The sequence below is a fragment of the Lampetra planeri genome, chromosome 8 (genome assembly GCF_965212315.1).
Source record: "Lampetra planeri chromosome 8, kcLamPlan1.2.h2, whole genome shotgun sequence".
Classification (NCBI taxonomy): domain Eukaryota; kingdom Metazoa; phylum Chordata; class Hyperoartia; order Petromyzontiformes; family Petromyzontidae; genus Lampetra; species Lampetra planeri.
Window position 1 is genome coordinate 11,865,884 of NC_136114.1, and position 19,695 is coordinate 11,885,578.

The 19,695-nt window shown below is 45.0% G+C and overlaps 2 protein-coding genes across 2 annotated transcripts in view; both read left to right on the forward strand.

Annotated features, from left to right (window-relative positions):
• Positions 1-4,777, forward strand: part of PWP1 (PWP1 homolog, endonuclein) — a 43,085-nt gene extending 38,308 nt beyond the window's left edge. Inside the window, exons 11-15 of the mRNA XM_078597036.1 lie at positions 79-190; positions 683-773; positions 1,364-1,485; positions 2,369-2,474; positions 3,945-4,777. Coding sequence (XP_078453162.1) covers positions 79-190; positions 683-773; positions 1,364-1,485; positions 2,369-2,474; positions 3,945-4,045 — 532 coding nt within the window. The 3' untranslated portion in view covers positions 4,046-4,777. The remainder of the gene's footprint in view (positions 1-78; positions 191-682; positions 774-1,363; positions 1,486-2,368; positions 2,475-3,944) is intronic.
• Positions 4,778-9,856: 5,079 nt separating this feature from the next.
• Positions 9,857-19,459, forward strand: WASHC3 (WASH complex subunit 3). The gene is made up of 7 exons (XM_078597037.1): positions 9,857-10,227; positions 12,427-12,525; positions 13,685-13,750; positions 14,445-14,591; positions 16,583-16,699; positions 18,083-18,147; positions 18,262-19,459. The coding sequence occupies exons 1-7, from the start codon at positions 10,177-10,179 to the stop codon at positions 18,365-18,367; spliced, it is 651 nt and encodes a 216-aa protein (XP_078453163.1). The 5' UTR covers positions 9,857-10,176; the 3' UTR covers positions 18,368-19,459.
• The last annotated feature ends 236 nt before the right edge of the window (positions 19,460-19,695 follow it).

A 19,695-nucleotide genomic window follows, 5' to 3' on the forward strand; every position in this document is an offset into this window, starting at 1 on the left:
GCGGTCATCATCCTGTCCTTGGAAGCCGTGCTGAGTGCGATTGGCGGTGACGGCTACGTTTGTGTGGCTGTGCGCAAGGTCCGTGGTGCTGTACGATTGCCGCAGCCCGTCGGACAGCCACCGCATGTGGCGCTTCAGCGGGGAGGTGGAGAGGGTCACTTGGAACCACTTCTCCCCGTTCCACTTCCTGGTGAGAACATACGCCACTTTACGCTACGACCGTGGGGGCCAGCGTGGGCCCACACTCGTCCCGCTTTTCCACTGGCACATCCAAGCCATGCCAGTGTGGGGGCCTCACAGTACGGGTGGGTCCTCCGCTGGCTGCTTGCAAAGCTGAGCCGCAACAAAACCGTGAAGTTCTGGCCTCTCAAGACATCTGAATTTGGCTCGGACCCAAGCAGGTCCAGGGACAATAATTTGAATAATCGCATGTGATGTTAGACAGCATGGCTCGGGTTCTGCAGTGGAAAAACAATCTGGGGTGTCTTCAGCCGCGCCGGGCCGCCTCGGCACTGGTCCGGCGTGACTTGGTTGTCCAGTGGAAAAGAGGTACGAGACGTGACTCGAGCCTTGACTGGAACACTTTGTTTTGCCGTTCCCGCGCTTAATGGCAGTGACGAATGGCGCTGCTATAATAATGGCAGCGGTGATGGCAATGATAGTGATGATGTGTGTGATGTAGGCCAGCACAGACGACGGCTTCGTGTACTGCCTGGACGCGCGATCGGACAAGCCCGTTTTCACCCTGCAGGCGCACGAGGAGGCAGTTACGGGTGATGAACACACGGACGTACGCGCATGCAGACAGCGCCATGGCCACGGGCGTCTTGACACGCACGCACGCGCCGTAATTTATCATTGCTGGCTATTATTGAGCTCTCTAGATTTCCCTAGGCGGGCAGTTACATCTAATGAGGACTTCACGTGCCTATATATTTGATGTTTGCTTTTAATTGTTTATTGTCTTGAGGTGGGTTTTTTGTGTAGAGCCAAGGTGGTAGAATGAGTCCTTGATTTTTTTATTATTGCTGCACCAATTAACTAATGGTTTACTTGCTCTGTGGAAGCCATTCTGAGGCATTCTCTGCTGTTATAAAAACAACAAAACTCTGGCCAACATTCGTGTTTTCCTTGGCGGTTCGCTACGAAATAAATATTCCCACTGTTTTTGTACAAGCGTCGTGAGATGCGGCCGCGCTTACACGCTAAATAAATACAAGTTGTAGTTTCATTGTATTTTTATTACTTTTCTCAAAAGCCATTCTTTTCTCGTTGTGGTCTCACATTGCTATTTATTTATTTTTACCAAAACGGGCACGGCGGAAGTAACGATACGAATTACAACGTTTGCCTTGGAACGCAGGGCTGGTGCTGAGCTCGCAGGTGAAGGGCTGCTTGGTGACCTCCTCTGCCGACAAGCACGTCAAGGTGTGGGACATCCTGGCCAACAAGCCCAGCCTGGTGCACTCCCGTGACATGAAAATGGTAACGGCCTGGCGTTGACGCGTGCAACGAGCGTGCACGATCTCGCGGGGCTTTTTGGTTTTCCAGATATGTGCCTCTTTTTCAGCAGCGACCTGGCCACAAATGATAGCTCAACGAAGTGGCTCATCACGTGGAAATGTCTAGCAGCCAAATACTCTTAAGCGCATGTTTCTAAATGTGGAGGCTAAACCGGAGGACCCGGAGAAAAAAATACACGCGACTATGAGGAGAGCATGCGTACTCCAAATATACAGCAGGTGTCAGGGTCGGGATCGAACCCTCAACCTCCAGGCGAGGTAGTCAATATCCACACTTGTCAACCCATACGGTTTACCTGTGTACCTGCCAATGGCTCACAGCAATAAACGTACAATTGTAGCGATAATTAGCACGCAGGCTTTCGCCACCGATATTATTCGTAATAACGTGTTTTTGGGTTAGATCGCATAAATAAATATCAATGTGTCCTAAACCCACCTCCACCCGACATAGGCAATCAGTAAGATTTGTCACATGAGCAAAACGTGCCAATTAGTTACTACTTGAGCACACCGGATTGTTGGAGAGTAAACCTACAACATTTACAATTTGAGTACTGTGACTTTTGCTGGTGATTACAACCAGCTTCATTGTGGAAGTCGCATACCTGTCAACCCATACGGCGTACAGCCGTTTAAAATAGGGCATACATTTGTTTTTGTCTATTTGTTTGTATTTCTTCCTTGTGATGGGACTTTGTAGGATGAACGTTGAGATTTATAAGGGCACGAGGTGACCAATAAGGTCTGAATTGGTCTGTAATGAGGTAGGCACTGATAAGGGGTTGACAGGTATGACTGCCACGGTGCCCTTTTTTAACGAAGCGTCTGCACGTGTCCACCAGGGCATCATCTACTGTGCCAGCTGCAGCCCCGACAGCCCCTTCACATTCGCGTTCGGAGGGCAGAAGGACGGCCTGCGTGTGTGGGACATCACGAACGTGAAATCAGGTGATTATCAGAGGATCATAACGCCATGGATTTCTCTTTTTCTTATTTGCTCGAGTGTATGCGTGTCGAACTGGGCTTTCCGGTTATTTAATTTAATGGATTACTCTAGCGAGGTTCGGTTAGATTGCTTTACTCGTACGATGAAACGAAAGTGGTTGGGGAGAAAACTACCCACCTCTGTTTTGGATGGGAGGTTATGGACGCGGCTTGATGACATTGTCAGCTGTGTCAGCTGGGTGTGGATTGTTGGGAGGGCAGAATGTGGGAGTAGCCTCTATTTTTAATAGACCTGATTAATTGACCACAGAAATGTGATTTACGATAATTGGTCGATTGCCTTGATCGGCTAATAGCCCCATCTCTCTCTGTGTGCGTAAGTGCTTCATGGAGAGGTGGCCAAGGAACTCAAGAGTGCCAAGCTAGCATCGCTAAGTGTCCGGGCAGCTAACCCTTTGCTTCAAACGGGTTCTCAAGTGCACCAAGTCAATGGTTTTTTGGCTGGTCAACAATAACTGCACAATAAAGCCATCATATTAAATATGATTCTTGGGCTTAAATTTTTATTAATTTAATCGCGGAGAATGAACAAAAATGCATCGGTTTGAGTGTCCTACGTCAGTCTAGTAGCAGAGGGTATGAGAAAGTGTAAACATATTTATTGCATTTGACAATCGGAATGAATTGTGGCGGAGATTTGTTTTAACGTTTTAACCTTAACAAAAATTACTTTCATTGCATTTACATGACACCAGTAAGTAGAACCCTTTGAAGACAGCAGTAGCCCCTAACATAAATAGCCCTACTCTTTGATGAATAGGGCCACTAGACTACACAGGGATGGGACACAACTTCAAAACAAGCCTGTTTGCTTTGACATTTCAAACATCTCACAACCATTGTTGAGACTGCCTCTCATATGTACATCCGCATGATAAAGTCAATGTTTGAATGTTCACGCCTCTGTAAGCATTCAAACCTGCACAATGTATTTATAATTTTGCTGATCCCAATGTATATTATTATGTTTAAAACAACAATCATCATGCTCTTTAATTATCCAGGAAAAACCTCAGTCTGAAGACTGTTTTATTTTTTCAACAGGGAAATTCGACCAGTTTTCATAACTGAATGTTCGGCTTGTGGTAGAAAACAGGAGTATTTATTGCATTTATTTATTGGTAAACCCAGTGTATACAAGTGAACTAGCGCGAAGCTCCACGCAGATATATTCAATCATCCAATGCTGCACTGCCACCTATAGCCACCTCGCAGCCCAAGCCTACTACTCCTGGCTATTCCCAAACGGCTTCGCATCCACGCTCGAGAAAGCAGGCTCAACTCAGCTTCGGTTCCTAGATCGGACGAGGTCGGCTGCATTCACAGTGACTTTGGCCGTAAGCTTGTGTTTATTTATGCTCTTGTGAGCTCTGATTGATTTATGAACTCGACGTTTCTATTTCCCGGCTTCAGTGCAAATGGCGTTCGGTTCCCGGGAGAGGCTGTTGGTGTCCCAGCCAGATGTGGATGCCTCTCCTTCAACATCCTCGGACTCTGCACCCATGGAGAGCTGAGGCTGGGACCCAAGGGACGAGCGGATTCTTATTCTGAGCGCGACAAGATTTATTGTTTGTGTTATTTTGTTTTGCCTTGCACCACCCCACGCTATGAATTTAAATCTCTTGAGTGGTGCTTGTGGACAAGTGCTCAACGAGGCCCCCTCTGTGCACGGGTGTAGGAAAGAGCTGCAGTTTATCTTTTAAGTTTCAAACCATTGAACATTGATAGAGCCAAAGTACTTTGAGGACCAACTGGGAGCTTTATCCAGGTCCCCTGCAGGGTTTAGGTTCAGACTTTTCATTTTACAGCCTCATATAAAAGTACAAAAAATATATATTCGTCTTTCCAGAGCCCTGCTGAATGTTGACTTTTAATTTGAAACATGTTTGAGATAGTTTACTGCTAAAACGAGCGTGGGGAGCACCATCTCTCTACATTTCCATAAGACTGGTTGAAGTGTTTAAATTTGCACCTTTGTAATGCCCATTTTCCCGATCAATAGCCTTGCAGTCCCTACCCTTGAAAAAAAAAGGGCTTATTAAATGTATTTAAATGTAATGTCCATGTTTTTCACATATGGAGCTATTCACAAGGAGATGCTCCTCATACAATAATTGAGGGGTGTCATGGAACGTGTATTAACCCACTCGAAAGCTGTTTTTTTTTCTTTATTAAGAGGAGGTGCATTGAATGGCTCAAACGGCTATATGTGGGGATATTACAATAAAATAAACTATCAAAAAGGATTGTCGTGTATGTCCATGAAACTCGTTTGAGTTGTGTGAGTTACCAAAGCTTACCAGAACATCTCTAGTAGTAAATGACACTGCATTGCCCTGAGACAGTGACACAAATGCAGACTGCAATGCTCCCATTTATCCAGGAAAGCCACAGCGAGTCTCAAGCCTCTTGGAAGGGTCGTGAAACGGAGTGTTTGGTCAAGAGTGTTTTGGCTGAAGGTCACTAAAGCGTCTTTAGGATTCTTAGCATCCACCCATTAATGATGCTCATAGAACCAGAATAATATACCTTTACGACAGTTAAAGCCTGAGCCTCTAAATTTAGAGTGCCATAGCCACATAAGATCACCAAATATATCTACAACAATCCAAATTGTCTATATCGTGTCTATTTTCTGGTACCAACAATGCATAGGACAGGGTGTTTCAAAAAGATGGACCCAATTTCAAAGCAGTATATTTCACGATGGCAACATTTTACAATTACAAAAAAGTAACAAACGGTTTAATGAGTTAAGTTTTACTAGCCATTTTATAAATTCTCTATGTGCCCTCCACCTGCTGTACGGGCAACATCGAGACGATAGTTGAATTCGTCCCAAACGCCTCTCAAAGTGTCTTCTTACACTGAAGTCACCGCTGCCGTGATTCTGTTTTTGAGGTCATCCAGATTAGTCGCTGATGGTGGCACAAAAACAACACGGTCTTTGACGTATCCCCACAAGAAAAAGTCGCAGGCTGTGATGGACTGGGGATCTTGGGGGGCCAAGAGTGTAGCGCCAAGTCTTGGGGTCCCGTGCTACCTATCCAACGTTGAGGCAGCGCGTCTTGCGAATGACTGAGGCTAGGGGCTGTTTGTGCGCTGGGAGAGGCATCGAGCGGTAACCATTTGAAACTCTATGCCCCGCCCTTTCAAGTGGTACGAGTTTCATTCATGGGCGTTTCGTGGTTGCAGAGATATAGCGATTTCAAATCTGGTCCATCTTTTTTAAGCACCCTGTAAGTTGCACCATCCACAAACTACTTAAACCTGCACTGACCAGCGTGGTAATTCATGATCGACCCCAATAAGCCTACACGGCCTGGGGAGACCACCCAGCAGCTGTATATGTACATATATACGTAATAACTTAATTTGGCAGTCAGCTCTTGACGTCAATGAACCAGGATCCCGTAATATTTGTGAGATCTGTTCAACCTTTTACCAAGGTCAAAACGCAAACTCGCCGTAACTGCATTCCACAGTCGTGCATGCTTATACCTCCTGAAGAGGGCAGCAGTGACTCGCAGGGTGGAATAAGCCAAATGTGACGGTCCCTCCTCCGTGCAGTGTAACTTTCACCAATTACTGTATTGGGTGAACTAGATCAGTGCTTCGCAACCTGCGTGCTTGCGGCATTTTTGAATTGATCAACAGACACGAAGACAATGAAGAATCGGAATCTGTATTTAGACAGGAGGAATCCGATGAGATGATAAGCTCTTTTTCACATGTCCACCCAGTACGGGCGGGTCGCCAAGTTACAAGAACAATATAAAAAAACGATAGGAGTGAATAATAAAATAACAGACACGTGCATCAACGTAAAACATATAGACGAAGACATTGAAATGAACCGGTTCAACAAAAGACGCGCGCACTGACAGAACAAAGAACTCTCCCCTCTGTCCGGGTAATAAAACCCGAGCCTCACGCGGTCTTGAGCCCCGACGAGACCTGGAGAACATGCTGTGATCAAGGGGAGAGCGACACACGATTGTGGAAATTCAGTGTTTCCATGACGGTGCCAAGTCCGTCCCCTAGTGGCGTATCGCTTGAGAAAGAGGCGCGCGCTTATGCACAGATCATCGTTATCAGCCATGGCCAATCCACTGCTTGATGAGTGACGCACTGAAAGCGTGCCATGAAATGAAACAGGTTGACATGAATTTCGATTTAAAGCTTTCGTGACTGCAGGGATTCATATTCTTGGTTCTTTCGGTAAAGTCACGTAGAAGGGAAATAATAAAAATAAAACCGCCACTTTTTTCAAAATTTCTTGCTGTGGTTTTCACACCTGATGATGATTACTTGTGTTGCAATGTATTATTTTCCTTCTACGTGACTGTACCGAAGGAACCAAGAATATAGGTTGACATGAACTTAATTACAGTACTGTATGTGAGATCCCAAGTGACAGGGTTGTGCAGGACAGAAGCCTTTCAAGGCTTTACTGCACCCATGCAATAGTGTCATTCAAGATTATAGCTCAGAAGAATTATCACCCGTCCACAGAACGGACAGGTCCCGACTTGTGTATGTCATTCATCATCAGCCATTCCCTATCCACTGCTGGATTGAAGGCCTCTCCCAATGTCATTACCATCCCTCGACGGCTTTGCTGTGCAGAAATCCATCTCGCTCCTGGCCACGAGCCTCGTGTGTTTTTTCCCCTTTTTCTTGGCGTTTGATGAAAAACAAGGCAACAGGGATACAATTCATAATTACGGTTTTTTTAGGGTGAGATCGCGTAAATGTGTCGCAAACCCACAACGACGTTTCAGTGGTTTATTACAACCAGATTCATCAGGCGACTTCATACCTGTCAACCCCTTATCCGTTGCCTACCTCATTACAGACCAATTCAGACCTTATTGGTCACCTCGTGCCCTTATAAATCTCAACGTTCATCCCACAAAGTCCCATCACAAGGGAGAAATACAAACAAAATAGACCAACAAATGTGTGCCCGTATTTGAAACGGCTGTACGCCGTATGGACCTGGACACTCAATGTCTCTGTACAAGAATACGGGTAAACCGTATGGGTTGACAGGTATGCGACTTCCACAATGAATCTGGTTGCAAACACCAGCAAAACTTCACAGTAATCAAATTGTAAATGCTGTGTGGGTTTACACTCCCAACACTCCAAACAAACCGGTGCGCTATTTGGTTCGCGTGACAAACCGTACTGATTGCCTGTGTCGGGTGGAGGTGGGTTTACGACACATTGATTTTTATATTTACGAGACCTAACCCAAAAACACGTTATTACGAAAAATATCGGTGGCGAAAGCCTGCGTGTTAATCATGGCCACATTTTGTACGTTTAATGTTGTGAGCCATTCCATGGCACCCGGAGTGGTAAGCTAAGTGGAGTAACAACAACAACCGCCATTCGCCACTAAGTGGCGGTGACATCACCACGGCGCTTGTGCCAGGCTAGGTGCACATTATTCTTTGGTTCTTTTCGGTTAAGTCACGTCTAAAAATAAAATAATAAATTAAAATAAAATAACATATTACGACGTTTCGATTGCAACACAAGCAATCATCATCAGGCATAAAAGAAATAGCAACAAAAATCTAACTAGAAAAAAACTATAGACAGACATACAAGCAGACAGACATCACAACGGCACACAGAGAGAGGAGCAAGCTGACAACGCGGCACGGGCACGCAAGCCTGAAAATTAGGAGGCAGGCACACGAAAATTAAATAACCTAGCAAAATATCGAAATGTGATGTAATACAACACAGAGAGTCGGTTAACACACAATTAACGCATAGCCTGGTTGATTACGTGTTTCAAAATTTGCTAAGTTAGAATTTTAAGTGTGAGCAACACAAATCTAACTAGTAAACTATAGACAGACATACAAGCAGACAGACATCACAACGGCACACAGAGAGAGGACACACATCGGCATAAAGAGAGGGGTCGTTTCTGTGACGGTCCCTTAAATATAGATAGGAGGTGGTGGGGACGGAGAGAGGTAGAGGGCGGAGAGAATCAAGCAGTCACGAAAGCTCCTAAATTAAGATTGAACCACTTCTACGGGGAAGTTTTAAACTTATCCTTTTTCTTTCTGGCTATTTGTTCTCTCTGCCTGTGTGCTCTCCTTGGAATTTTCACACTTAAAATTCTAACTTAGCAAATTTTGAAACACGTAATCAACCAGGATATGCGTTAATTGTGTGTTAACCGACTCTCTGTGTTGTATTACATCACATTTCGATATTTTACTAGGTTATTTAATTTTCGTTGTGCCTGTCTCCTAATTTTCAGGCTTGCGCTCCCGTGCCGCGTTGTCAGTTTACTTACAATAGGGTACGTTGGCGTGCAGTCTTTGATATGCTTGATTCTCTCCGCCCTCTCCCTCTCCCCGTCCCCACCCCCTCCTCTCTATATTTAAGGGACCGTCACAGAAACGACCCCTCTCTTTGTGCCGATGTGTGTCCTCTCTCTGTGTGCCGTTGTGATGTCTGTCTGCTTGTATGTCTGTCTATAGTTTACTAGTTAGATTTTTGTTGCTCACACTTAAAATTCTAACTTAGCAAATTTTGAAACACGTAATCAACCAGGCTATGCGTTAATTGTGTGTTAACCGACTCTCTGTGTTGTATTACATCACATTTCGATATTTTACTAGGTTATTTAATTTTCGTGTGCCTGCCTCCTAGTTTTCAGGCTTGCGTGCCCGTGCCGCGTTGTCAGCTTGCTCCTCTCTCTGTGTGCCGTTGTGATGTCTGTCTGCTTGTATGTCTGTATATAGTTTTTTCTAGTTAGATTTTTGTTGCTATTTCTTTCATACCTGATGATGATGATTGCTTGTGTTGCAATCGAAACGTCGTAATATGTTATTTTATTTTATTATTTTATTTTTAGACGTGACTTAACCGAAAATAACCAAAGAATAATTCCTGCAGTCACGAAAGCTCCTAAATTAAGATTAGGTGCACATTGAGGCCACGTGGAGTGTCGAACGCCCGTGACGCGTGCGCCGCCGTTCAACTCCACACGTGGGTGGCGGCGTGTTCGCTCGGGCGTTTTGAACGAGGGCGGTGTGGGGGCGGGGCGATGTGGGGGCGGGGCGATGTGGGGGGCGGTGTGTGGGCGGGGCGATGGGGGCGATGTGAGGGGGCGGGGCGATGTGGGGGGGGGTGATGTGGGCGGGGCGATGTGGGGGGGGGCGATGTGTGGGGGCGGGGCGATGTGGGGGGGCGATGTGGGGGCGGTGTGGGGGAGGTGGGGGGGGGGACCTCGTGACGCGCGGCGCTTATCCACACTACGTTTTGCAAAGGCGCGTGAGTGCATCTCTCTTTTCACGCATCCTCTCCCTGCACAGAGCGAAGATCGTGGTGGTGGTTTGGTGGTGTTGTTGTTGTTGGTGGTGGTGTTGGTGGTGGTGTTGGTGGTGGTGGTGTTGGTTTGGTGGTGTTGGTTTGGTGGTGGTGGTGTTGGTTTGGTGGTGTTGGTGGTGGTGTTGGTTTGGTGGTGTTCGTTTGGTGGTGGTGGTGTTGTTGGTGGTGGTTTGGTGGTGGTGTTGGTGGTGTTGTTGGTGGTGGTGTTGGTTTGGTGGTGTTGGTTTGGTGTTGGTGGTGAAGCCGGAATTTGCCGGGACTCTACGGGTTTCTCGACATGGACGCGGACGGACTCCCCATCGTCGGCACTGGGACGGATTTGACGAAGGTGAGGAGGAGTTTTGTGTTTCTCTTCTGCCTCGCCACCATTCAGAACTGCGCCGGCGGCATCGGGTCCCGTTGTTGTCAACGGCGAGGACTCCCCTCTTCGGCCCCCTACGGCCCCCCTTCGGCCCCCCTTCAGCGGCGTTGTCTATCGAAGGGGGCCCCCCACCACCCCACAGCAAACCTCCCCATCAGGGAAGGACTTTTCACGTTTTGTTTAAGGGGGGAGGGACGCAAAAACCTTCATCTCGAGCGCTCACACAGCAAGCGTCGCGGCTCTTGTGGGATAAAACAATTGTATTTATTAGCGAGGAGTTTAATTTGCCACGAATTCGTACAACAACAACAAATGAGGACCCTTGGTTATTTTGGTTGTCGAGATGTGGCCGAGCTTGCGTCGTCAGCCGTGATCTAGCCACTTCTGGATGGATGAACACCCGTGTCGGTCATGTGGGTTGGTTTGACCATACTTCACCACGCTGGTGTGACCATACTTTACGCTGGTGTGACCATACTTCACCACGCTGGTGTGACCATACTTCACCACGCTGGTGTCACCATACTTCACCACGCTGGTGTGACTATACTTCACCACGCTGGTGTGACCATACTTCACGCTGGTGTGACCATACTTCACCACGCTGTTGTCACCATACTTCACCACGCTGGTTGTTTGCGGGATGCTGAAGGCCTGGGGTGGGGGGGTATCCACGGTGGTCCAGATGTCTTGTGACCCCCCCCCACAACACACCATTTGCATGATCTAAAACTTGATGTGTTTTTTAAAGTAACGTTTAATTTAGAACAGAAATGAATATGTAAAGGGGGGTAACATGTTAGGGGTCAATTGATTGTGGATCACAAGACATCTAGACCCTTCTACGTGACTTTACCGAAAGAACCAAGAAGAAGAGAAAAAAACAACTCGCCACTTATGTATTTATGGCGACTATTCTACACTTGTGGACATTTTTTATGATAAACAAATAATACATCTAGCATTAAGAGACGAGGTTATATATGTTAATATATCAATATTGTACACTTTCCACACCAATGGTTACACAGTATAGACGCGCAGTGGGTTATCAAGCCTGCATCCTCTGTGTAGGTACTGTACCACGTTACGATTCGCCATCCCATCTAAAGTACTTACTAGTAGATTTTGATTTAAAGCTTACTAGTAGATACTATACAACGTTACGATCCACCTTCCCCTCTCTTTGCTTCGATTTAAGTACTTTCGATGTTACTGTACGTTCTGGTTTTCAGGAACGCATCCTCGTCGTAATACGGGGTATGCTTGTACATGTAAACATAGAAAAAAAGTGGACACCCCATGTCATAGTCACCCAAAAGACTAGCAAATAAAATATTAACATCTGCCGTTACGTAACTCCAGTCATCCGAATCTCGCAAAATTAAATTGTCTCCGGTTGATTGTCACGTGATGATGTAATGGATGCAGTAGGGGGCAGCACTTTCCCACCAGCCCTGCCACTCGAGCGAGTCACCTGAGAGGTGGGGCCAGAGCTGTCGACAATCATTGCCACCTAATTCTAGATTTGAAGTTTTCGTGACTGCAAGGATACTCTTTGGTTCTTTCGGTAAAGTCACGTAGGTGAAAATAATAAAATAAAAAAGTGAAAACAACTAAATATTTTTTCACCCAAAATTATTATTTTCACCTATGTGACTTTACCAAAAGAACAAAAGAGTATAATCATTTACACCATTGGAATCTCATTTGCCAATAAAAAATATGATAATTGGTTTTTTACCCTTTTATCTGGCAACAAAACTGACACTTTTTTTACAAGGAGTCATGTTTGCATAGACCACAATACCTGCAGTCATAATGCAAACAAAAAACATAACTGATAATGTATGCACTGTCCTTGAAGTTGATTGGTCCACACCCGAGACAGCTTTCCCTAGAGCCTAGTCTCACATGGTGTTGGACCAGATGATGCCAAAAGGCGCACTCGGGTGTGGACCAATCAACTTCAAGGACAGTGCATACATTATCAGAGTTATGTTTTTTGTTTGCATTATGACTGCAGGTATTGTGGTCTATGCAAACATGACTCCTTGTAAAACAGGTGTCAGTTTTGTTGCCAGATAAAAGGGTAAAAAACCAATTATCAGTATAATCATTGCCAACGTGTGTCCCTTAACGTTTGCGTCGGCGACGACTCCTCAGGTTGGGGCCATCAACCAGAAGCGGACGCTGGCGTTCCTCAACCACTTCATCGTGCACACCACGCACTTCCTGAACAGGTTTTCGTGCGTCTGCGAGGAGGTACGGCAGTGTCAACGGCACCCCCGCATTCGCCTCCTATAACGCTGCGCGTTGTTTTCCCCACACGCGAATTTGATATAGCGCGTTTAATATATTAGGGAATGCTTTTTTGTTTTATAACGCGGATGTGAATCGGATATAACGCGATTGAGAGACCAGAAATTAACAGGTTGTAACGGCTGCCGCGGCGTAGCATCGCACAAGGCGGGATGCTGCTGGATGCTACATTCGGACCTCGGCCCTTGTTCAGCCTGCATACGCATCTCACGTGTTTTATCGCGGACTGTGTTTTACCCTACATTTATTATAACGAAATTTTCCCATAACGCGGTGTTTGTCAAGAACGCAACTTACATGTTATAGGAACAGACTGTACTAGTTCAGCATCTGTCCGCATTGCTCTCGGCATCTGTTACTGGCTGGCTGCACCCCCCAAATCGCATGCAAATGATTGGCCCACGTTGGCCCAATGTGTTACCGACTTATACACTGTTTTTGTCCTCTCTTTGGACCTAGTTTATTATGCACACAATGATTCACTCAACGAGTGATTAATTAAATTGTCACAATCTGGGATAATGATTTTATTCGAGAATCAATGTTTTTGTTTCATTGGTCTGATTTGTATTTCTCATTTTTGTCTAGTTTTGTTTGCGCTGACAGCCTATATGCAATAGTATGCATGCGATTAGTTGATTGAATGGTGAGCATAAGATTCGATTTTAATTGATGAATCCGTGTGTCGTTAAATGCCTACATTTTAGATGTGAAGTTTCGTTCTCTTTACCGATAAAAAATTAACCCGTAAAAACAAAGTTTTTCACTATAAACCCTTTATATGCGTGGCGGCTAGAGTCCTCTCGTCCTCTGGCTTGAGATGGCTGCCACCTATGGGTCAGATGATTGCCTGCCACCATTAAGCAATTGGTAATTAAATATAAAAAAAAAAATCCTAAAATGTTGAAAATTTTGGAGAAAAAATTTCACGAAAATAAATTGTCACGCACAACGAGTCTGTGTGCAAAATGTCAGCTCGATTGGATCACGACGAGTGGGTTAAAAAACGACCGAAAGATTTGCACGGTCGTAAGCGCACAAGCAAGCAAGTGAACTTAATATAAAGGATTTTAAAATATGCATGGTGTCTTTTTTTTTACAGAAACTGACTAACCTGGCGCTCCGTATACAGCAAATAGAAACGACTTTGAACATCCTGGAAGCTAAAGTGAGTCTTGTGATGCATCTGACCTTGTCGACTGGTTCATTGTTATTGCGCAAGAAGTAACGTATATTTAATTTACTTTAAGCTCATGGCAACAGTGTTAGGCCGTATGCCATTGCTCAGGAGTGTTAATTTTCACATGTTCCTCTTGTGTGGAAATGTGCATGACTTTTTGGCCACAAGATTTAAAATAATTTAATCTGCTTGCAGGGCGTGGCTGGGCAGTAATATGTTTAATTGCGCTAAATTAATGTGATGTCATCAATTGTTCATTATTGTAAACCGCCCGTAACGTCCACCATAGCTCAAAAACATGTTTCCTGGATGTATTGTGTAAGCTTTTAGAAAGTACTGTAGTGTAGAAACATTTGTAAGGCCTATTTGTAGTGTAAAATTATGTTAATGGTGGAGTGGTGGCATAGTGACTGGCACACTGTGCTGTCGACCCAGTGACTTGGGTTCAGTTCAAGCTCATGACTTAAATCAGTGGAGACTGATATCTGAATTGGTCCTGGGCAACCCGCCTGCACTGGTCAAATATCCTCCACCCGCATAATGTGTGAAGGCCCTCATTGAGCAGTGGGTTGATAAAAGGCTGTCAGTTATATATATATATTATTTCTATGTCTTTACACATTTCACACTGCGACCTGTATTTCCATACCAGTACTCAGTGTGAGTTTGTGCGATTGTTCAGCTCGCTTCCATCCCTGGGCTGGAGGACGTGAAGGTGGAGACATCAAACGTCGCAAACCCTGTACCTCAAGAAGCACCGCAGCCCAGCGCCGTGAATCAGCTGCCGATTCCAGCCCAGCCAGTCCAAGCAGCATCCTTAGTTTCTGAGGTGATTATTATGAAATGCTTTCTTACCTAGGTAAGCCTCGCTGAGTCTCAAGATTCCTTTTCAGGAGGGTCTTGTCAAGTTTTCGCAGTACAGGGCGATGTTGTTACGTGTAAATCCAGTTGAGTAATACGCAAGTATTTTTTTTGAAACGCGATGTTGGCATTTGTTTCTTTTTTAGGGAAGTACTTGAATTCCTTCCTGATGACTGGGCATGACTTGTCGCAATTTTAAAAAGGCATTGGAAAAGCTTGCAGCCCTTGCAAACCCTAACATTGATTCACCAGCGATGTTCTGTGCCGTAATGTCTTTTTATGAAGGTGCGATGCTTTCGTTTTTAATGGAGTTCCACATTTTTGTTGTTTGATCAGTTGTATTGCTCATGTAAGTGGTCATGATCAATCTCTGAAACCATGAATAATTTGTATGAATGGTTTTAGTTCCTATTTGGAAATGTTAAGGTATTATACGTTAAATTGGTATATCAATAATGTATGGACATTAATTTAAATCCATAATAAGGGTTTTTTGGGTGAGATCGCGTAAATATATAAATGTGTCGTTAAACCCACCATCACCCAACACGGCTAATTAGTAAGGTTTGTCACGTAAACAGAACATGCCAATTCGTTACTAGTACAGCAACACCGGTGTGTTGGAGAGCCAAGCCAAGACATTTACAATCTGAGTACGACGTTTCGCCAGTAATTACAACTAGCTTCATAAGGCGACAGCCAGATTTGTGGAGAAGTCCTCCTAGCGTAAATATATATTTACGTGATCTAACCCAAAAAAACCTGTATTATGGATATTGGTCGCGAAAGCCTACGTGTTAATTTAAATGCGAGCCCATTCGTTTCAAATGATAGCCATGTTTTCACTTGAACTGCTGCCCTATCATAGATTTGCTCAATGGCAAAGTACTGCGCTCCAGCCTAGACCAGGAGCTCGTACATGAAGCTGCTAGGTGCACAATTAATAAATTGAATGCAAATCAGAACTAAAACACTGAAACCATCACCAACCCCCTGGCTCCCTGTTCTGCCGAACATTCCACCACCAAATATCTGCAGAGAAATGCAAACTGTAAGGGAGTTTACTCATCAACCAAGACCTCCACAATGTACCTCGCCAACGCCTCAAATTCCGATCCCTCCTTTGGGATCTTGCTTCTGTCACCATCCTAGAATCTTACTCGGATCCAGAAGAACGCTAACGAACCCAGTGGAACAATGCGGACGTCCAGAATTAATGACTCCTTTTAAACTTAAACATTGCACCTCCTAGCTTTGACGTTCCTCCTCAAAGGCACCGGTTTAACCATCAACCACATCAGAAAATCAACAGGCTGATGCGCACATCTCCTTCACAAATGGCTAACCAAAGACATGAGCCACAAAGTGACGGTGGCCATGCAACCCAAACTATGGACCATATAGTGAACCACTGTAGTCTGCGCTCCTTTTAAGGAGAAATAGCAAAACTACACAAACTCTCTCCTGAAGCCCTCTTGTGGAGAGCAAACATTGGCATTTAGCGCCTAAAAATATTTACATATTCAAGAACAGAATTTGAAAGGGCCTATTTGAACTACCATAGACGACGAGTGACAAGGCGGTGCTGTGCTTGGCTTGCTGCACTGTGAACTCAACAAACTTAAGTTCTATTCGCAGGCATGGTTAATATAAGTGGCCTGTGATTGATATCTGGACCACTCCTGGTTCCCCCATCACCAGCTCGCACTCGCCAATGTATTGAAGTGTAGTCAAACAAACCCAGTGACCGAGAGTGTGGAGAGGCTTTCATCCAACAGTCGGGTTGACAAAGGGTTGTAAATTATTTTATCGTATCTACGTGGAGTTAAATACATTTTTACATTTGGCAGATACTGTGTAGAGGTGTACTTGTCCCACAAGTAGTGAGAACGGGCAAGCCCGGTGAATTTCGTGAGTGGCGGTTTCACATGTGGCGTGTGTGGCTATCTTTGTTTTCAGCAACCACGGACTGAAGTGGTGAAGCCGCCTGCTGCTCCGCCAGAGGCTCCTCCATCCAACGTTCTCACTGTGGCCAAGGACCCGCGCTATGCCCGCTACCTTAAGATGGTTCAAGTGGTGAGTGCCAAAGAAATACATCAACATAATCACAATGTATGTATGTTGAACTTTTTTCGCATAGTACGTAGCCAACGACTGCTAGATGCAGGTTTCTTCAAGCTGTTGCCATCCCCAATGCTCTGGCGACGTAATCATTAATTTAGTACCTGCGCACGAGCTGCTTCCCCGACTCCATCTCCGCAGTATACGTGCTTTTGGGTGCCTTTTCTCCCTTGGCTGCCACTTCATCGTTAGTCGTAACCACTGTCCGTCGTCCCGTCTAGCGACGTATCCTGCCCAAGCCAACGTACTTTACGTCACACTCAATATGATGTCTCTGAACTGTGTTGAGGTTGCTCTTTCTGTCTCAACATTATTCCATGCATGCACCACTCCATGCTTCTCCACTAATGTAATCCAAGTGAGAGGAAAGTCGCCGGGGTCAAGCTGTTGGGTTAATGATGCTGTCTACAAGAGATTTCCCAAAGTAATGCTCCCCATTTTTTTTTCATTAAAATTTTATTGCTTCCATTTAAACCTTTGCGCATAATTTTTTCATTATTATGACACCTCTATATGAGATTCCCTAAACTCCACCAACAGGGCAAAGTAAATTGCATGAACCTATTGAGTGCTTAGTTTGAACCGTTCCTTTTTGTGCATGGGGTAAAAACGAACTTCAAGCAAAGGACACGGCGTTCTTTCAAAACAAGTGCGATATCAAGGGACCTCCATTTGGACATGGCTGGCATTCCCCGATGCTACACATATGTTCCAGTGTATGAAGCATGGAGCAGTGATTTAATTCATCACAGCTGAGAGAATATCGGGCGATAAATAAAAAACTGAGTTGAATTCATTGGCACCTTGAGGTTTTGTCGTGGGGCTTATTGTGTTGGCGTGAGCACATTGACGAGTGGCCTACTTGGGCTAGCTTTTGAACGAACGCTGGTCACCATGGTGGGGAGGACTGGGGCTTATTATAATTGCAGCAACATTGTTAGCTGCAGTGTCAATTATAATAATATTGTGATTGCAATTGATTACGAATGATGCAGTTGCAATTGTAATTGGGCCCCAGGTCTGCTCATAACAAATGGTTACGTGATGCTGATGAATCGTAGTGTCACGATGGAATACTGACTTCCTGATTTGCATGTTACCCCAAGTGCTTGAGATGGAATGGAGACTATAAACAAAAATTGCCAAATGTTTATGACATTGCCATGAATTAACATCTAAAGTTTTGTTATCGGTTGTTTTTAAAAGCAATTGCGGAAGAAATGTAGGTGACGGTACTTTGGGACACTCCTCGTACAAACTGTTAATTTACAAGTTATCCTTCAAACACATCATTATAAGAATCTTCAGGATATGTGTGCATTCTCTTTGTTCGTTTAGGGTGTTCCTGTCTTGGCGATCAGGAACAAGATGATCGCTGATGATCTGGACCCAGAGCTCTTAAAGTAAGTTCAGAAATATTTTTAGAATTGTCATACTTGCCATCTCTACTGTGGTTTGTTTGGGTGATGCAGCAAAGTGAACTCGCTGCACGTGTGTGTCTGTCTGTCTGTCACCAGCACCCCCGATGCTCCTGTGCCCGACTCTGGGGTTTCCCAAAAGGCGGAGTCAGACTCTGGCGAAGGAAGCAGCGATTCTGAGAGCGGGGGCTCCTTCAGTGACTGAAGTCCACGTTACGTTCATATGCAGCTGTATTCTAGGGGGATTCAAATGCTGTACGCTTTTGACTGGATGCCTTCGTTGACACCACTCGGCACACACATAAATGCACCCACAACAAAATGTGCTTAACCTGAATATAAATTAACTATGCCTTATATTATGCAGAACATTAACCGTGGCACACACAGCCTACAGTTGCCTTGATGGTGTACCCGTTTCTTTAATAATGCGCCGTCTTTGGTCGAAGTTTGTTTTCCCCATGTGCAGAAGGGAGTAGTTCAGTCATTCACGCTGGGCATACATTACGTTGGGCATACATGACAAAATGCAAATGTACAACCCTTTTTGTCAGTCCACTACTGGATGAGGACCTCCCCCACACCGTGTAAGGTCAGCGCAGGTTGGTGAAGAAGGGGAGCATAGACGTGGGAGCAAAGAAGTACAGGACAATAATGGATTCTTCTGCACTGTCCCCCGCTGACAGCGTAGCGCCTCGGTCACGTACAACTCGCTTGGTGCTTAACGATCGGCAAACACAGTCCAAGCTTTAAACCCTGCTTGGCTTCCAAAGTTTTGCCGAGTGATAGGGCACATTCTAGGTAAATGGGTCACAGGCTGGCTCATAGCGTGAGATTAAAATCTTTCCAAAAAAAATCTTAAATCCGATCAGCCATATGCTACTAATTTTGGTGAGTGCGGTTATGCCTGTTTTGTTTAAGCCAACACGCCTGTTGTGAAATGCTTTTGGGGTCTTGTCCAATTGATTTTAAGGTTTATCTGGAAAGAATGTGTGAAACGGCGCAGGTGGTGGGTGTGTAATGTGGAGTGTTCCATGTGCTTACAATGGGAAGAAACGTGATCCTACCAATGCAAAGTAGTAACCAGGAGTGTGACTCGTGTGTGATGTCTGTCCATTATAAATACTTGTAAAAAAAATGCACTTTCACTGACCGCACATGAAAATCATATGTACAGTCAAACATTTTACAGCACCAGGATCTAATGTATAATTTGTTATCATTGTTTATATCAGCAAATGTGTATAATGTTCACTTTCAATAATTTGATACATCGAATAAAGATGTTTTACTGGGACTCTTATTCTGGAGAAAATATCAGAACGTTGCACCATCGACGCATTTCCTTATGTCTGTGTGGGTCCAGTCCCCCGGCAAGTATGCGTCTTGCTCCGAGTTGAGAATAGCACCTGCGTGGGAGTTCACTTTCCATGAGCTCAGCAGTGAACGTCTCTCGCAGAGTTTACCAAACTCCAATCGTCGTAGCCCCCCCCCCCCCAAGGTTAGCCTTGTTAGACATTTACCAATATTGGT